Source organism: Euleptes europaea, chromosome 5 (genome assembly GCF_029931775.1).
Source record: "Euleptes europaea isolate rEulEur1 chromosome 5, rEulEur1.hap1, whole genome shotgun sequence".
In the NCBI taxonomy this organism is placed as follows: domain Eukaryota; kingdom Metazoa; phylum Chordata; class Lepidosauria; order Squamata; family Sphaerodactylidae; genus Euleptes; species Euleptes europaea.
In genome coordinates, this window is record NC_079316.1 from 46,803,399 (window position 1) to 46,823,510 (window position 20,112).

Consider the following 20,112-nt stretch of genomic DNA (forward strand, 5'->3'; position numbering starts at 1 on the left):
TGTCCATTCTGCCCTAAAAACCATATGGCCAAACAAAGGAAATTATTTTATTTTTATTTATTTATTTTGCATTTAGCTCTGAACAATCATTGAAGGACCTCAAGGACCTACCACCCACCTCTGCACCACCTCATGGACCTACCACCCATCTAATCTTCTTCAAAGGCTTGCTTCTTCTTCTCTGTTATGACAGAGACATATATAATCAGTGAGAAAGAGCCATGTCTAGAAAGAGCTTGAGCCTGTCGAGCAACAGAAGAAAAAAACCACACAATTCACAGCGGATTCAAATTCACTTTCGGCATTCTGTCCCGCAATTGCACCCACTGCAAATGTGAAGGGGAGACATTAAATCACCTAAGCATTAATTCCCTAAGCATGGTAGCTTAGGGAAAGAAAATCTCTTAGCATTTTTAAAAAGAAAATGAGGGTAAGGAATTTGGTCAGTGCTCCTGCATCCTGAAATGTCTGCTGGTTTTCTCTCTAGAATTTGCATTTCCAGGATTTTGATGGATTTCAGATCTTTTGTCATGGCTTGCAAATATCTAGTGGAGGGATCAAGGCCTCTGTACCCTCACAGTAATAAAATCAAATGGAAATATTCCTAAGATTCAACCAGTGCTAGCTGATTCCTTCCTTCTCCATATACATTCCCCATTTTTCCAGCAAAACTGAGTAAACTCAAAACATTTTAAACATGGCTCCTTATCCCACACCATAATTCAAAGAGCACTGTCCTGGGCTTAGGAAGAGATTGACATTCCAAATAATTTGAAGTTTATAGATCACAAAACAGCAAATGGTATATGTGTGTGCGCGTGTATGTAAGAAAGGATTTTACTAAAACTTCTTATGTTTTTATTAAGATCAAAGGTTCAAGAAACAGTCACTATGCTGAAGGAGATCCGGCTGTACCTGTGTATCTTTTTCGTGTTTGCATTTGGGATATTTTATGAGCTGTCCATTGAACCTGGTTGCATTTTTGACTGCAAACCTATTTCCAAGAAGTTCTTGACTCTGCAAGAAGTAATGACCCAGGGCAAAAAAATCATCTTTCTGGAGACAACCAATCGTTTACAGCCTTCTCAACTGGTCTTATGTTCTGTGGAATCTGCTGCCAGAATCTACTTTGATAGGCCTGTTCTTTTCTTTATGAAAGGATTGGACAATAACACATTGGTGGATGTCAAGTCTTCCTGTCCGGCCCTTTCAGCCTTATCTGCTATGGATAATGTTTTCATTTTCCCACTGAAGATGGATATTTTGTTCCAGGACACCCCTCTACTGCCATGGTACCTTCAGGTGAGATGCACTGGGTAACAGTTTTGGTGGGCTGACGGAAATGGGCAGGTTTGTTTATACTAGATCACTGTGACAACACTGAGAACCAGTGTTGTGTTGTGCTTACAGTGCTGGAGTTGGACTAGGATCTGGGAAACCCAAGTTCAGACCCCCCACCCCCACCCTGCCATGGAGCTTGCTGGGTGATCTTGGGCCAGTTATACACTCTCAGCCATTGGAGACAAAAGCAAGGTATAAATGAAGTAAACCAATAAACAGCAATGACAAATATTGATCTTTCGGGGGGGATTGGTGCTTTATTTACTAGTTCAAAGGGGGGGGGTGTCTTTTTCTACCAGGATAGACCTTCTCCTGGCAAGAGTCATGGCTCAAGGCTGGAGCGTGTGCTTTGCATATAATAGGTCCTAGCTTAAATCGCTGGTACCTCCAGTTAAAGTAGCAGATGTTGGGAAAAACTGTGGCAGGGAGCAGCTGCTAGAGTTGGACAGCAACTTCTCAACACGTTCAGCCAAGCTGGATGTTAGGCCACAAGTTACTTTGGGTCACCAGCAACAGAGGAACCATGCCCCCCCCAAGTCCCCTGGGCACATTGGGGAGAAATGCAGGGGTTCCCGGGACAGGAGTGGAGACTGCAGTCAGTCTAGTGTCTGCTGATGGCTGTTGCCAGTGAAAATGGTTCAGTGGTATAGAATACCAAGAATCAAGCAGACCAGAAACCTGTAAAGGGAAGGATAATATACTCTCTGTGAGCGACACTGTACTATCATTCCTTGTAAGGGAAGAAAGGATAAGCAATGAGCAGGATAGTCTTTTCTGGTGGGATACGTGTAAGAGAGAATATGGGGGACGTCTGCATTGATGTTCCCCATATCTGAAGCCCATCGCTTTACTACTAGCCAGAGACACAACTCATGGCAGACATCTCTGCCTGAGCCATTGCCCATCAGGGCAAGCAATACTGAGCAAGATGGAATGGTCTAACTCAGTGTTGATGAGCAGAATGCATGTATCACAGCAGAATTTGTGTTTGGTGTTGCTGAGGAAATAAAGTTCACAGAGCCAGAGTGGTTAAGAGCGGCAGACTCTAATCTGGAGAACCGGGTTTGATTCCCCACTCTTCCACATGAGCATCAGATTCTAATCAGGTGAACTGAGTTTGTTTCCACACTCCTCCACATGAAGCCTGCTGGGTGACCTTGGGCTAGGCACAGTTCTCTCCAAACTCTCTCAGCCCCACCTACCTCACAAGGTATTTGCTGTGAGGAGGGGAAGGGAAGGTGATTGTAAGCCATCATGGTGTAGTGGTTAAGAGCGGTGGACTCTAATCTGGAGAACTGGGTTTGATTCCCCACTCCTCTACATGAGCAATGGACTCTAATATGGTGAACTAGATTGGTTTCCCACTCATACACAGCTGATAACCTTGGGCTAGTCACAGTTCTCTTAGAGCTCTCTAAGCCTCACCTACCTTATAAGGTGTCTGTTGTGGGGAGAGGACGGGAAGGAGATTGTAAACCGGTTTGATTCTCCTTAAAAAGTAGAGATAATCGGCATATAAAAAACAACTCTTCTTCTATCTTCAGTAAAGAAATATGAAAACTTTATTTCAAGGAACTCCATTCAGGATAGGACAGAGGAAAGATAGCATTACAATCAAACTAGCTACAGATTAATCTATTTGTTGTCAGATAGGGACCCGTATATTTCCAAAAGATTGGCACTGAATAGTCTGGCGGCCAAGAAAATTAGGGAAAAGCAAACTATGAAGGTTGGCAAAGTTGGTTAGAATCGACTGGGCATATTTTAATTTTTTAATTTTTGTATTCTTCTAAAGATTCTGGTTCTGCCTATTTTAACCTGTTACTATACTGTTTTAGATTGTAATGGCCTATGGCAGTGATGGCGAACCTTTTAGAGACCGAGTGCCCAAACTGCAACCAAAAACCCACTTATTTATCGCCGAGTGCCAATGCGGCAATTTAACCTGAATACCACCCCCAGAGGGGGCCCAGAGGGAGAGGCTAGGGTTGCCAAGTTCCTCTTTGCCATGAGTGGGAGGTTTTTGCGCCTGAGGGGGGGTTTGGGGAAGGACTTCAGTGCCATAGAGTCCAATTGCCAAAGTGGCAATTTTTTCCAGGGGAACTGATCTCTATTGGTTGGAGATCACTTGTAATAGGAGGAGATCTCCAGCTAGTACCTGGAGATTGGCAACTAGTTCCTTAGTGTTTTCTCTCTACATATCAAGACAAATGGAAAGGTGTTTGGAGGATGGCTTGTGGGCACTTCAAAGGTGGAATAGGACTGCACGCCCCTCCGCCCGCACAGACCCAGAGGGCGCCGGAGAAGCCGCTGGAGGGAAAGAAGGAAGGAAGGAAAGAAGGGAAGGGAGAAGGAAAGGGAAGGGAGGGAGGGAGAGAAAGAAAGAAAAAGAGAGAGAAAGGGAGAAGGAAATGGAGCAAGGGAGAGAAAGAAAAGTAGGGAAAGAAAAGGACAGAGGGAGACAGAAAAAGAAAGAGGCCATTTATGCATGGGAGGTTTTGCCTTGGATTTGCCACTCGGTGGGGCGTGGCGGCGGCGGCAGGCTAGTGAGAGGCGAGCAGGGTAGGGCAGAGGACGCCTCCTTCGCACCCACCGGCCAGCCACGCCCCTCCACCCGCACAGGCCCAGAGGGCGCCGGAGAAGCCGCCGGCCATGCCGAGTGTGGGCGCTCGGCTTCTGTTCCCCGCTCTCCCACCCACCTGGCCGGCCACGCACGCTCCAGTGGCGGCAATGGCGGCAGCTTCTGTGGGAGAGTCCGGGGGCCACCGCCAATGATGTCGGAGGTTCCCCACCCCTGGGCTACAGCCTCCCTTATCCGGGGCAGGGCAGAGCCGGAAAGGCCAGCGGCTTGGAGGAACCGCGCGTGCCGGCAGAGAGGGCTACGAGTGCCGGAAGTGGCACCCGTGCCATAGGTTCGCCAACACGGGCCTATGGCCTTATACAATAAACTTGACTTGAACTTGAACTAGCTACACTAGGATAGATAAGAGATGCACAAGGCATGTTCTGTCCTCATGGTTGCAAGATGGAGAGAAAGAGAGAAGGTGTTAGTCAGCAGTAAGGAAGTAAGCCTTGACAGTAGCAATTTACATATCAAAGGGACAGTGTCAGAGCAGTAGTAAGGAAGGGTTAGGATACACTAGTCCTGACCTGTTTTATCACTCTGGCATTCTATATTCCCCCTCTAAAATCTGAGCAAGGAGAAGGGGCAGGGGAAACATGATCCCATACCTTGACCCCTAACTCCTAGGTCATGCTACATCTACACTGAGCCTCAGAGATTCAGTTTCAGAATTTCTGTTTTCCGTTGTTTTTAAATTCTGTTAAACAGGGTACAAAAACCTAGTAAAATGGTAGCTTATCATTTGAGAAACTGTTATAAGTACTTACAAGAAGTAAAACATTTGTCTCAGAAACTAAAGGCTATTTGTGATTCTCTGTCCATTTTGAACCTTGCAGATCAATACAACAAAGGAGAAGCACTGGGTCTATATTAGCTCTGACGCAAGCAGACTTGCAATGCTCTGGAAATATGGTGGGATTTATATGGACACAGATGTCATTTCTATCAGACCCATTCCAGTAGCAAATTTCTTGGCAGCCCAGTCTTCCCAGTTCTCCAGCAATGGAATCTTTGGTTTTCAGCAGCATCACTGGTTCCTCTGGGATTGCATGAACAATTTTGTTGAGAACTACAATGGAGATATTTGGGGACACCAGGGCCCTTATTTAATGACGAGGATGCTGAAAGGGCTATCTAATCTTACAGATTTTCAGAATCTGGAGGATCAAATGTATCACAATATTTCCTTCTTGCATCCCCATCGCTTCTATCCCATCTCCTATCCAGCATGGAGGAAGTACTACGAAGTGTGGGACTCAATGCCAGACTTCAATTACTCTTATGCTTTACACCTGTGGAATTTCATGAACCAGGAACAGAAGAATGTGACCATTGGAAGTAACACACTAGTGGAAAACCTGTACAAAACATATTGCCCAACTACTTACCAGAGCCTCGTTCAAGCAGCAGAAGGAAGTGAAGCAATGTCTCTAAATCAAACCAGCTGAGTACTAAAACAAGACAAGGTGCTGTTTAAAACCCTGATAATATAGATCATCATATGGGCTTCCATATTAGCCTCTGGTTCCAAAGCACAAAAGTTATACAGATTACCTTGCAGCCAAGAAGTCAAAGCAAAACCAAACCCAAAAACAAGTTCATAGGCGTTTACTTCTCCCCCAGTGAACTGGAAGTGAACCTAAACCTAAAACCTCTCCATTGCTTTGCACCCAAGCTAGAAACAAACCTTTAAACACAAAAAGTGGTAGCAGGTTCAATATAAGAGCTTCAATAGACAGGGACTCAGGAGATTATGTTAAGGCCTGATTCAAGACAGTAGCACCATAGAGACCAGCAAGATTTTGGGAGTATAATCTTTCTAGAGTCAAAGCATTCCTTTCTGCTTCAGCTTTATGTGCAAACTATATTTCCCAGTGAGCCATCTGAAAAGAAGACTGATAAGCGTTACCCAGGATTGGTAGTCCTCTTGGCATTAATGTAGAGTCCTGACTACCCATGGTGATGGTTCAAACTTTAAGAGCAGCTGAAATATATTTGGCAACAGCCAAAGTGGTGTGAAGAATTTCATTTCCAGACAGGACATCAAGTAAGTGATAATCATCTGAACAGTCAGGGAGTGTTATAAGAGAGGGGCTTTAAAAATAAGAGGAATTTTATTTTTGTTTGGATATTGTTTTTTTTTTTTAATCAACCTGTAAAGAGGGGTGGCTAAAAATAAATAAGTTATGATGTAGAGGTATGAGCATCATTTTAAGTATTTACAAGAGCACTATTCTAAGCAGGTTAGCAAGAAATCCCTCTGTCAAGTAGAATGGTACAATTCCCCATTTCAACAGCTGCTTCTTGTCTCTAGGCTGGCAATGGATTTCGTTCTAGGACTATCAGTTGCTAATTACTACTCTAGACTATAGAGTTTTTAACAGTTATTTTTAATGGCCACAAAATGATGAATATTGCACACTTGACTTATACAGTGAAAGATGGCTAGTTTTCTAAACTGCTGCTGCTGTTGTTAATAATAATAAATAATAATAATAATACTTTTAAATCAGTTCACCAATTGGCACAGGCATGATGAATGAAATGGTTTAATAATGTCATAGGCACAATCTAGTAAATCATGGATGATGTCATAGGCACTATTCAATAAATACCTATTCCACGTGCACAATCGCATTTCACACATCAAATGAGTAACAAATACTTTTTTAAAAGGTTGTTTGCTTGTTTTTTAACTGGTAACCTTTGGGGAGTGGAATAAGAATTATCATTTGCTTCTCTCCTTTTTGGCTGCTGTTTCTACTATAATTACATATTACTTTGTTAAGAATAATATTGACTGTACTGATCAGATACGTTACTGGAAGCTTTTATGTTTTTCCAAGCCAATAGTCTTTTATACATCTATTTTGTATTATTTTTATTGCCCTGTTGTTAACTACTGTGAAGATCTTTGGCTATAAGATATATTGTAACGAAAAAAATAGGATCCAGGAATATTGTGCTTTGAGATAATGAACTATCTAAATTCCCCCATAAATTCCTTTTTCTCTTATAAGTGAGAAGATATAAACCTTCAACTTAATTTCACATATACAAATTTTCTAATATCTTGTTTTTCAGGGTGGAGTGAAGAAAAGAACTTCCATACTTTACGAAAGAGCACTGAAAGGACAGGATTCTTTTCAGACCCATACAGGCTCATGAAACTTGTACTGGTCATATTTAATGATGGCAGGTTGCCAGTTCTGCCATACTCAATTTATGTATTTTATTAATCAGGCTAAGGAAGCTACTTTAGCTACAGCAATTGAAGTCACTATTTGAACTGCTACATTAGGGCAGATCTTTAGTAAATTAGCTCACTGGAATGCCCTGAATCTTTCCAAACTTGATATTCCAATATCAAGTTCTATTTCATTTATTTTGTTAGCCCCATACTCAGTATTGGTAAGGAGATTAGTGAACTAAATGCCCCAATGAAAACAAAGCAGGCTCCTGGTGAAATAAATGGTACTGCGGCTCAGTGGCAGAGCATCTGCTTGGCATGCAGAAGATCCCAGGTTCAATCCCCGGCACCTCCAATTAAAGGGACTAGGCAAGTAGGTGATGTGAAAGACCTCTCCTGGAGACCCTGGAAAGCTGCTGCCAGTCTCAGTAGACAATACTGACTTTGATGGACCAAGGGTCTGATTCAGTATAAGGCAGCTACATGTGTTCATGTGTACTATCCATACAGATTGGTTTATCAATAGTATTATGCCACTAAGGTTCTTATTAAATCTATAGGACTATACTTAGCAACACCAGCAGAGCAATCCTAAGAACACTTTCCTGAAAGTAAGCCCCACTGAGTAGACTGCAATAGGATTCTAATTAGGACTGGCCAGTCAGGATGTAACTGTTCACCATATTTGTGGTTGGGATTTAGGAAGAAGAAGAGTTGGTTTTTATATGCCGACTTTCTCTGCCACTTAAGGCAGACTCAAACCGGCTTACAATCACCTTCCCTTCCCCTCCCCACAACAGACACCCTGTGAGGTAGGTGAGGCTGAGACACAATGACTTGCCCAAGGTCACCCAGCTGGCTTCGTGTGTAGGAGTGGGGGAAACCAACCCAGATCACCAGATTAGCCTCCGCCGCTCATGCGGAGGAGTGGGGAATCAAACCCAGTTCTCCAGATCAGACTCCATTGCTCCAAACCACCGTTCTTAACCACTACACCACTCTGGCTCTCATTCTCATGGAGAAACCCTCTCATATCTACTGAAGGAATTTCCCCCTATGCCAGTGACCACAAAGGAGGAAGAATGTGTTGCCTTTCTTTCCAATGTGTAATTTGGCTCTTTCAGAGGTCACCTCTAGGTTTTTTTTGAAAAAAATGTTATTAATATTACTGCTAATGTCGGCTGATGAAGGTCCAGAGAACTATAGGCAGACGAGCTGGAAAAACACTGGTTACCTTACCTACATGGTGTTGTGACATCCCTATTCTTCAGGAATTGACTACTTCCCCATTATGCAGCCTTTACACTGGCCTTTAACACTGTCAAAATATTGCAAAGAGCAATGGGTCTACTCCCACCCTGCCATTTTCTAAGCATTAGAGTGGGTTATCTGTGGGAGGGGGGTTGTAGGTTTTAAATTGTGATGCTTTTAGTTGTGATTTGTAAGACTCCTTGAACCACGAGGAAAAGCAGAATATAAATAATATAAATAATTTAATAAATACATTTCTTTTCCTTTTGGGAGGTCTTTTATAGATGATGTCTTCCCCCAGCATGATCTTCAACACACAAGGACCAGGAAGAGACACATGGACAAACAGCAGCATTAGTTACCCTTATCCCCATATCCATCATGTGCAGAAATCGTATGATGCCACTTTCAGTATTGTTTTCCCCTGAACATCACACACTTTCAGGGCACTTTCACCCAGCCCAAATAATGCCCTTCCCAAGACCACGGTCCCACAGCCCGGATAACCTACAAGAACCAACGAACTCCGCCCGTGAAAGCCTTCGACAATATAATGCACTTTCAATCCACCTTCATGATCGTTTGCAAGTGGATCTTGCCAGTTGGCACAGGAAAATCCACGTTCAAAGCACGGTTGAAAGCGGATCGGAAGTGCATTGTTTGGGCCGGGTGAAAATAGATAAAACTCTGTTGAAGGCTTTCACCGTCAGAGTTCATTGGTTCTCGTAGGTTATCCGGGCTGTGTAACCGTGGTCTTGGTATTTTCTTTCCTGACTTTTCGCCAGCAGCTGTGGCCGGCATCTTCAGAGGAGCAACACTGAAGGACAGGGTCTGAGAGACACTGTCCGTCAGTGTTACTCCTCTGAAGATGCCGGCCACAGCTGCTGGCGAAACGTCAGGAAAGAAAATACCAAGACCACGGTCACACAGCCCGGATAATCTAGGAGAACCAGATAAAATGCTGTTACACACAGGCCCTTGGGGGGGGGGGGATCAACCCTGCCTCCTCTCCACAGCTGCACCTGAAGGTCTGATTACAGCTCCATGGAGAACCCCTCTCTCATCCACGGAATGAAACCTGAACAGTCCCCCGGGTCTCAATGTTTGGAAACACTGCGGCGGCGGCCCGACCCTCCCCCTCCATCGCTGGGAGGCCATGACGCGACTCGCGAAGCCAGGCAAGCCGAGGCCGCTGGTCCCGGAGAGCCCCGCGGCGTTTGCAGAAGTTACCAGAGCAACAGCTTGCCTGCGGGGAGGGCTTCGCAGCGGCTCCCCACCCGCGCTCCAGAGAGACCCGCGAAGCCTCTCCGCGGCCAATTAGACGCAGGTGATTCGCCGCTGCGGGGAGGGGAGGGGGCGGGGGTTGGGGTCGGGCGGCGGTGCTTCGGAGGGGGGCCTCGGCCCGAAGGAAACCCGCCCGTTCCGGCCGCGGCCTTTGGGGCGGTCTGGTCTCCCGCCCCCACTTCCTCGCCCCCCACCTAAAAAAAAACATGACTTCTGAGGGCAGGTAAGGATTTCCTTTGTTTGGGCTCTGAGTTTGGGCTGAGCTGCGCGGCGCGCGATAAAGGGGCGCGGGGCGGAAGGGGAGGAGGAGCCGGCCGGCGGGGGCTGGGAGGGCGCGGGGCTTGAGCGGGAGGCCGGCCGGCCTCGCCTCCGTCCGCGTTGGTTGGGCTCGCAGCCGGCGCTGGGGGTCGCAAAAGAAGCAGTCGTGGAAAAGGGCACGAGCCCAGTGGCCCCTGAAAGACTAACAGAAATGTTTTCTGGTAGGGTGTGAGCTTGCGTGAGCCACAGGCTCACGCAAGCTCACGCCCTGCCAGAAAACATTTCTGTTAGTCTTTCAGGGGCCACTGGGCTCGTGCCCTTTTCCACGACTGCAGACAGGCCAACACGGCGACCCGCTGTGAATTCTCTTCGCCAAAGAAGCCTGCGGGCGTTGAGGAGCGGGCGCGTGAAGCCGCTCCTCGCCGGGCTCCGACGGGGGCTGCTCGGCGCCGAGCCAGGAGCCCCGGGAGGCGGCTCGCGCTGGAGGCGCGTTCCCAGCGCCCCAAAGCTCCTGTTGCTTTTCTCCGGGAAACCTTTTTTTCTTTGCCGGTTCAGAGCCGTAGGCAACGGCCCAGACAAATCGGGAGCGATGAAGGGAAGGTTGGAGGGGCGGCCGGGGGTGGGTGGGGGGGGAGAGTTGGCAAGGGAGCCGCGCCAGGCGTTCCCACTCTGGGGTCATAAAGGGGTTATAAAGGAGTCGGCTCAAACAAGCAAACAAAAAAAAGGAGGGGGGGAGGCGCTCCACAGAGCCTGGCTCGTTCCTTGTCGGCCGGCCGGTCTCGCTGCGCCGCGACGGCTTGGGAGCCAGACGGCTCTGCAAGGCAGCAGGGCCCGGGGAGTGGGCCGCGTTCCCCCGGCCTGAGTCACCGACGTTTCTTCCGCCTTGCAGATTCGGGGCCAAGTTTCCACGTGATGGGGGGCTTGGGAGGGAGGAATGCAAATAAAGGTTTTTCCTGGCGCAGAACCGCTTTCCAGTTGGGCGCCTGGAAAGGGAGTCGGGATCTATCTATCTTCGCAAGGGAGTCGGGATCTATCTATTAGGGACGGAAACCAATAACGGCTAGCTTTTACATTTTCAAGACTAGGGTGGAAATCACCTTTGTCACTGAAAGCTTTTGAATACAGCCTGGGATTGATTTTATATATATATATATATTGCCATAAGCAATACGTAACTCAAAGCTCCACAACATATCTTCCATAACTCTGTTTTAAGCTAATTTGTTACGACAGTGATGTCCTCTTGCCCTACAACACCCTACAACATCCTTCTTCTAAGAGGCCCCATGAGGAAAGGGCCTTAGCCTGTGTGCTCTGTATATTAGCCCTCCAGGGCAACTGGTTGACAGCTGTGCATCAGGATGCAGGACTTGGGCTGCTGGTCTGATCCAGCAGATATTGTATGTTCTTACCATGTCTATCCTTTTCTCTCTCCCCCCCCCCCATCCATCCTGGTTGAGTTTTGAAAAACTCAAAAATTGGCTCACTGTTCTTTGTAACGCCTCATTAGGTCTAAAGCGATGCTGTGATTAACCAGTAAGGTAGAGAGCTGCCTGTTTAATACCTTTGCTTTGTTCAGATGACAGCTTCGTTTCAATTTTCTGCCATTCCCAGTCTTTTTACTTTGCTTATTAGATGTATCAGCCTATTGATTGCATTGATTTACGTTGTGTAAACTTCCTTGAGTCTCAGTGAGAAAGGTAGACTATAATAACATAAATAAAAATATAAATTTCTGGCGAAGCTCCCACAGCTTGGAAGAAAAGCAGCATGGGTTTGCAGTTACAGGAAATTTTTCACTTGGCAACTCCATTATAATTGACTCTCCAAGAGAAAGGTGGAATGTAAATGAAAGGAGGAAGTAAATAAACAATGAATACAGTAGTATTCTATAATAAAGTAAAGGATATGCAGCGTGGGAATTATGGACACCAGTATCTATAAATTCCAAAATGGGATACATACTATCTTTTTTACTCAGATACCATGAGGTGGGTGAAATTTTGTATCCTGTATTTCCTAGTCATCCCAAGGCAACATGCAAGAATAATGCAAAAATTGCAGTATAGAACCCAAAATACAGCACAATATGGATTTGTTAACTGTCTGAAAAAAAAATCTAAATCAGTGTCCTAATTTTGAGCATGCACTCTTCAAGCGTGAGCCTGATCTCCGGCAGAGGTCTTTCACACCACCTACTTGCCTAGTCCTTTAACCGGAGATGCCAGGGGACCTTTTTGAATCTGGGACCTTTTGCATGCCAAGCAGATGCTCTGAGCCACATCCCCTCCCCTTCTGGGTTGACTTTAGACCACTTGCTTTGGACTAAACCTCGCTGAATAGACATGAGTAGGACTATGAATTGACTTGCTCTTTATTTAAATTCTTTATCACGCTTTTCTTCTGCAAAGCAGGACTCAAAACAGTTTACAAAAACAAAATAAAGAACCATAATATAAACCCACAATTCAGTAATAGAAGAGGGCCAGTAGCCAGGGGGTGAACAGGCAGAATTGCAGCGACCTTAAGGTGGCTTTCGTATTATTATAGTTCTCTTTTTGGTCTTCTCAACTATGTGACTGCAGCTAAAATCCTATTAACATTTTTTTATCTAGTGACTTGTGTTTAGGGTTGCCAGCCTCCAAGTGGGGTTTTGGAGAACTCTCAGAATTACAGCTGATCTCCAGACTACAGAGCTCCATCTCCCTGCAGGAAATGGCAGCTTTGGAGAGTGGACTTTGTATCAAAGCAGCTGATATCCATTTTTGTTGCTGGTGTGTTTGATTCATTTGTTTCGTTTCTGTCATTTACATACCACTGATGCAAAGCCACGGATCATTGTTAATGATAATCTTTCTATCAGATGTTGTTAGTATGGTCAGGGAAAAAGAGGTCACTAGTTTCATTCCAAGTGGAGAGAACCCATGTCAGAAATGAATCAAAACAGTATGTTCACAAACTTCAGTAACATCTCTACAGAAAATCAGAATAGTCAAGAAAACAACAGTCTTAAAAACCTGAAGTAAACAAATGGTTTAAAATGCCTGAACAGATGGAGATAAATAGATTTCATTGGGAAGAGCATTCCAGAGTTTTGGGGTGAATACAGAGAAGGCTCCGTTAAACAAGGAGGCTGATTTTGCCTCCCTGTGAGATAGAACTCAAAGCTGGGTCTGTCCAACTGATCTAAAATATGGAATTTTCTCGGTAGTAAGACCCATTAAATTCAGTGGGATTCATTTCTGAATAAATATTCTGAAGATGAGGATTAGCCACGGTCTTTAAAGAACCACTTGCACCCATATGAGCATGCCCATCAGTTACGAAGTTCTCTGAAGTCCCTGCTCGGTGTGTCCCCAACCACCCGAGTTGGGTAGCTATATAGACAGGGCATTTTCAAGGGTAGCATTTTCAACAATGGAATTACCTCTACAATACTGTTTGCCTGGCACCCAGTCTCTATATCAGGGGTCCCCAACATGGTGCCTGTGGGTACCTTTTCTGGTGCCCGCCAAGTGTTTGTAGGAAGTGGGTGGAGCTAGGTAGGGCTTTTGCCAAGCAGAGCTTCTCATTGACTATTGGATATTTGCCTGTGTAGTTTTTTGAAAATCATAGAATCAAAGAGTTGGAAGGGTCCTCTAGTCCAACCCCCTGCACACTGCAGGAAATTCACAACTACCTCCACCACACACTTCCAAATGTTGCTTCGGTAGCTGCTGCAACCATAGCACAAGGATCTGTGCTACTGTGTTACTGAAGTTAAACTGTGGCAATTATTTTAAACAAAAACACACAGATACATGGTTCCTCCTCATACTCATGGTCACACTCATGGTCTTCTAACATCATCATGATGATGATGATTTTATTTGTATCCTGCTCTCCTCTGGTAAACTGGGCTCAGGGTGGCTAACATCATATAAAATACAACACAATTACAAAAGATTTAAATACAATACACCATAGCCAACCTAAAAATTAAAATAAATTCAATCCCACCCCCGATGACACCTAGATTTTGCATTTTTAGGGAAGATGTTATCTTGAGGTGGCTGTGCATCCATGCCCCTTTATCAGCCTCAACAATCCTGGGGGGTGGGGAGAGGATGGAGATGGAAGAAACATAGAAACAAGGTAATATCACACAAGAAAGGGAATGTAAAAAAGGAAATCAAGTCCTATAATTGGTGAATGTTTACTTGTCTGTTTAGTTTCCAATTTGAAATAACTCAAGCCAGAGACATAACATCAGGGCCAGTAACTTCAGAGAGAAAATAGATTTGATATAAACATTTTATATGTTTTCTTTATATACTTCAGGCAGTAAAAAAACTGTAAGTCCAGAGACAATAAAAAATATTTCTTTTGTTAGACTTCTCTGAACATTTGTTTTGATTTATTTGCAATTTTCTGTTTCTAAAATGCAACAGATTTCTATCTATATGAAAGCCACTGCATCTTAGAGCAGCCAAGAAATAAAACCTAACTTTCCCAAGTTTATTGAGAGATGTCTATTTCTCATGCAGAAGAAATAAAACCCAGCATTGGGCATTGCAGATATGAGGTGGAAGCCTCATACATAATGGTTGGGATCACATGGGAAGAACCAGATTTAGTTCCAATATGACCATGCTCTAATATGACCAAGAAATAAAGCTCAGACTATGCAGATGATGAAAATGGGTACTTAATTAGTGTTGTGCACATAGGAGCAGAGTCGATTCTCAGTGCCTCCAGTCCCCAAAGTATGGAATTAAATCTACAGCGTACACCCAGTTAGGATTTCCAGTTCCAGATTGGGAAATACCTGAAGATTTTGGGGGTGGAGCTTGAGGAGGGCAGGGTTTGTGGAGGGGAGGGACTTCAATGCCATACAGTTCACCTTCCAAAGGGGCTATTTTCTCCAGGTTAACTGATCTCTGTCACCTAGAGATCAGTTGTAATAGTGGGAAATCTTCAGCCACCACCTGGAGGTCGGCAACTCTATCCCAGGTGGAAGGGTGCTTAATATTTGATACTGCTGTGGTAAGAGCAATAGAAATGTTACCTATTTTCAGCACTCAGCCATTGAAAATGATTTTCTGTCCACAACTGACACTGAATATTCTGGCTGAATGTACATAGATCCAACAACAGTGGGACAGGGAATGAGTTCTTTGTGGTGAGTGCCCTGTGGTCGTCCTCCTACAATATAAAAGATTTCCCTCCCTTTCTTGTCATAATGGTTAACATTTTACCAATTAAGATATAAAGGAAAGTTTGGACAAAAGCACAAATGGATGTGATGTGCAAATGGATGAAAATAAAAATTTGCACAATATAAAAATTAATTTTTTGTACACGTATGGAAAGGATGGATATTTGACTTAACTGATTTTCTCATGGCAGTAGTGAGCATTTAAGTTGCCGTTGTAGCTGATGGCTGTTAACATATTATCTAGCTTGGTTTTTAATTTTTTTTAATGAAATTAATTGTTTTATGCCAGTGCTTGTGCTTGAATGGTAGCATAGAAATCTCAAATTGGGACTAATTAAACAGTTCTGTTTATTTTTGCACTGTCTCGTAGCATTAGGGAGTGATAAACAAAAGAACTTTGTCCTGTATGATATATGCTGACCCCCATGATAGGCCTGTGCCCCCAGGTTACCTGGCATTCTCCACCTCTTGGTAGCAATTCAAAGTTTATCTGACATTAAAGTAATGGGGCAGAAATAGCAATTCCAGCATATTTAATGATATTAGAAACAGGTGATTTTTAATATTTTCAGCTGATGGTTATCTTAAATATTATCTCTTGCATTGCAATAGCTGAAGGTAGTTCAAAGCTAGATTTCTGTTGGTACGATGTATAATACCTCATATAATGACCATTGCTCAGGGATACAGTCAACATAGGGCACATGGCAGGGGAGATGGGGAGGATAAGCCCATATATAGGCCAAGATTTGTTATCCAGCCAAACAGATGCTAGGGTTGCCAACCTCCAGGTGGGACCGGAGATCTCCTGGAATTACATCTGACCTCTGTTCTAAAAACAGTTCCCCTGAAGAAAAGGGCAACTTTGGATGATGGACCCTAAGGTATCCCATTCCTGCTGAGCTCCCTCAGCTCTCCGAACTCCACCTTCCCCAGGCTCTGCCCCAAATCTCCAGGAATGTCCCAATCTGGAGTTGGCAGTCCTAGCAGATGTTAAAACTGAGATAGTGTGTCGCCAGTAGACCCTCTACCAGGAGTTTTATTCACAGAGGTTTGCATACTTAGCCTAATTTCATTTGTGCAACTAATACTGAACATTATGGCTTAATTAGACTATTACGGCAGAGTTCAGCTTTTCTGAAATGCATCCAGAAATATATCACTCAGTTGCCTGTCTTGATAATTGTTTGCTCACACTGGAGTCTCAAACAAATGCACACAATGCAGAGAATGAATATTTAACCACTTGGAGCTTTCTGCTTAGCTATGGTGCATTAAATCTACGGAAGACTAAACTTTGGAGTCCTGTTACCATCTCACAAGACACACCTAGTAACATACTGTTGTTCAACACAACTGTGTGTTGTGAATATGCTTCAGGTCGAGATCATATCGAAATGCTGTTCTAAATTGAAAACATGGTATGTATAATTTCACAAATAATATAATTTGTAAGTAGAAAAGAGCAAGAGTCCAATAGCACCTTAAAGACTAGCAAAATTTCTGGCAGGGTATGAGCTTTGTAATTTGTAAGTGACTTTATACAGTTGCATAATGTACATTAAATAATAGCTGTAGTAAAATATTAAAAGCAAATATTTAAGATAAAGGTGCAGTATTTTAAAACTTATGTTTCCTGTAACAACATCTCAATCTTTATTGGGCAATAACAAAAAATTTTCCCTGAAACGGGTTCATATGCCAACATATTACTATTTAGCTAAGTATGCCTGTTTTAAATAGAAGTGGGGAAAAGAATGATGACAAGCATTAGTGTCAAATGACAATTAGAAACAGGAAGTTGTTTTAATATGAAATAAATTGAAAATCTACACAACTGTGAAATATTTATCATGCCCTCCCAATATTTATCATGCCATTGTGAATGGGGAAAACGCAGCCCTTGAACCTGATATTGCTCTCAGGGAGATGTTGTCATATTGCCTTTGTCACAGAGTTAAAGATGTTAATAGCATTGAAGTACAATTTGTTTCTTAACAAGCTGTTAATCTTCTACAAATTAAAGTAACTCTGTCCTCAAACTGAACATAACCCGAACGAGATTCCTTTCAGTACTTTAAAAGATCCTTTACCTCCCAATGCCATTGAGGACAATCTATTATAGAAACAGTTTCTTCTGTGTATTAAAGAGGTTTCTCGTGAGTGTGTGTGTGTGTAAATTGGATTTGTGTGTGGTTGACATGGGTTGCAACCTATGGCTTAAATCAACTTGTGTGTATTATTCTGCACAGTGGTTGTATTAATGTGTCAGTCTTCATTCATATAATAGATGCAGAGAAGTGCTGTGTCTCTAGTGCAAAATGACTGGGTATACACATAATGAACACAAAAGCCAAGTTTTCCAAAATTAAGCTTGTAAAAATATATGATATAATCTGTCAGGAGATTGATTTTCTCGCTAGCTGTCTAATGCTATAAACCTGAAGGTAAGGGTATACACAGCAGAAATAATGATGTACATTTTTATAGTCTTTTAAGCCTTTGAGAGATCAATGTAAAGATCTATGGACAGTGCAAATATGCTTTGTGTATAACTGTTTACTTTTTTCAGGAATTGCCACACCCACCTGCATTTGAATTTGAAAGTAAATTTTGAATTCATATCATTCATCAGCCCATTCAGGTATCAAATGACACACAATAATGTCATACTAAAGAACTGAATACTATCTGGACCAGTATCGAGGTTCAGCTTCATTGGGCAGCTACTGAGGCCTGAGCATGCCAGGAAGGTTTGTAGGGTTGCCAACCTCCAGATACTATCTGGAGATCTCCTGCTATTACAACTGATCTCCAGCCAATGGAGATCAGTTCCCCTGGAGAAAATGGCTGCTTTGACAATTGGACTCTATGGCATTGAAGTCCCTCCCCTCCCCAAACCCGCCTTCCTCAGGCTCCACCCCAAAAACCTCCCACCGGTTGCAAAGAGGGGCCTGGCAACCCTAAAGGTTTGCCACCTTCCCTTATTCCCAAAAGTACAACAGCACCTACCATAACCTGCTCTTTTTCTCTAGTTTGTGGTGGTGGCAGTGCCTCCCAAGGAGGTATAGAGCTCTGGCACTTTTACAGAAATCTGACATTTCCAGTGGTATGATACTACTATCTGAGGTGGCAATGTAGTACTTGATTAAGTTATCCCATCCTTAAGTCCCCTTTCTCCATTGTGACTATGACAAATAGATTTTCAGTATAACCAAACCCTGAGATGTCTGGCCAGCAATAAGGCCCATAGTGAGAAAGACAGATATAAAATCTCAGTAACATAGCAAAAATCTGACAGTTCAGGTACTTTACATCTGTCACTTGGACTGAGCATCAATATACTTGCCAGAAGTGCCAGGCACCGGGAACTTCAGGGGTAAAGCAAGGGGGTAGATGTGATATTGGGTTGATGCCAACATCACTGGAAAGAAAGCATCTTAGGGCAGCTCCAAAATTATATAAATAACTTCCCATGGAGGGTGTCTTTAAGCTCAGGAAAAAGACTGGGGGAAAAGAAGGAGACCCATCCTTCTTTATGAACCCAGAGCCAACTTGTAAATAAATGTATCATGCGGTTTAGCCCTTAAGATATTGGCAGTACTGGCTAGTTCTTATTTTTTTATGCTTTTATTTTATCTATTTTGTTTTTGACTATCAATTCTGGCCATTAAACCTGTATGTATTCCAAACTAGTATTTAAAACTAATATTATTTTTATCCCATCTCTTTTCCTTGTACATAGATTAATTTCTTAGTTTTTACTAGGAATAAGCACGCCACTTATTTTTGTATTGGACACAGGCAAAGGTCTAGAAAGCTTTTTAGGCAAGCTACTCAAATAGGCAGAATTAGGTGTTTGCTTACTGTGTTTGCTTACTGGGAAAGCGATATCAACAGCCATTGCTACCTGCCCTTTGTGTCCATCTGGCTGGGAAGTGGGCTCAGAGGAGGAGGAGGAACAACCACTTCAAGCAGTGCCCAGGGCCACCTAGAACCTAAATCAGCCCTGAATGCTACATTGGAATGCTATGTTTCAAATCTATGGAGTGTCAAATGAAGTGAAATTTATACACATCATAAAGTTTTTTTGTTATATCTTCAAATGTAGAAACATACTGTGTTGCAAACTGCAGATATCCATTTGTTTCAGCTCTAAACCACTTGTATTTCCTTTCCCCCCCCCCCAGCCTTTTGCTTATAATATTTACTACCCATTACTACCACCTGTAGCCAGATGCTACTGGTCTGGTATTCCAAGACCTGTGTTTCCTATGAACTACCCAAGCAGTGGAGATCTCTTTGGTAACATGCTGGCCAGTCCTGGTGGAATCCCAGCCTTTAAATTCCAGTCGCGGCGAGATGCTATTGATTGGCGACGTTTCAGTGCCATTGATGTGGAGCGGGTGGCTCGCGAGCTGGATCTTGCCACCCTACAAGAAAACATCAACAGCATCACCTTTTGCAACCTAGATGCAGAGAAGTGCCCCTACTGTCAGCAGCCAGTAGACCCTGTTCTCTTAAAGGTCCTTAAGATGGCTCAGCTGACTATAGAATACCTGCTGCACTCCCAGGAGTACTTGAGCATGAGTCTGGCACTACAGGAGGAGCGGCAGCAGGCTGCCCTAGACGACCTCAAGCATGTCAAACATGACTTGGATAAGCAAGCCGAAGAGCTGAAGTGTGTAAAAGAAGAAAGCAGGAAACGGAAGAAGATGATTTGCACCCAGCAGTTACTCTTGCAAGCTGGGGCTAATAGCTACCACAAGGTGAGTTCTGCTGGGGCAGATGGAATTCAGCCTATGCATGTATAGCTTCTTTCAGAGGTGGATTTATACACAACCTAAAGCCAGCATGGTGTAGTGGTTAAGAGCGGTAGTTTGGAGCGGCGGACTCTAATCTGGAGAACCAGGTTTGATTCCCCACTCCTCCACATCAGTGGTGGACACTAATCTGGTGAACCAGGTT

At 43.7% G+C, this 20,112-nt stretch overlaps 2 protein-coding genes across 2 annotated transcripts in view; both read left to right on the plus strand.

The window, feature by feature from the left end:
* Positions 1–887: 887 nt before the first annotated feature.
* On the plus strand, positions 888–5,412 carry A4GNT (alpha-1,4-N-acetylglucosaminyltransferase). The gene is made up of 2 exons (XM_056850261.1): positions 888–1,302; positions 4,801–5,412. The coding sequence occupies exons 1-2, from the start codon at positions 892–894 to the stop codon at positions 5,410–5,412; spliced, it is 1,023 nt and encodes a 340-aa protein (XP_056706239.1). The 5' UTR covers positions 888–891.
* Positions 5,413–9,449: 4,037 nt separating this feature from the next.
* Positions 9,450–20,112, plus strand: part of DZIP1L (DAZ interacting zinc finger protein 1 like) — a 41,034-nt gene continuing 30,371 nt past the window's right edge. The window contains exons 1-3 of the mRNA XM_056850422.1: positions 9,450–9,583; positions 10,283–10,547; positions 19,335–19,913. Coding sequence (XP_056706400.1) covers positions 9,450–9,583; positions 10,283–10,547; positions 19,335–19,913 — 978 coding nt within the window. The remainder of the gene's footprint in view (positions 9,584–10,282; positions 10,548–19,334; positions 19,914–20,112) is intronic.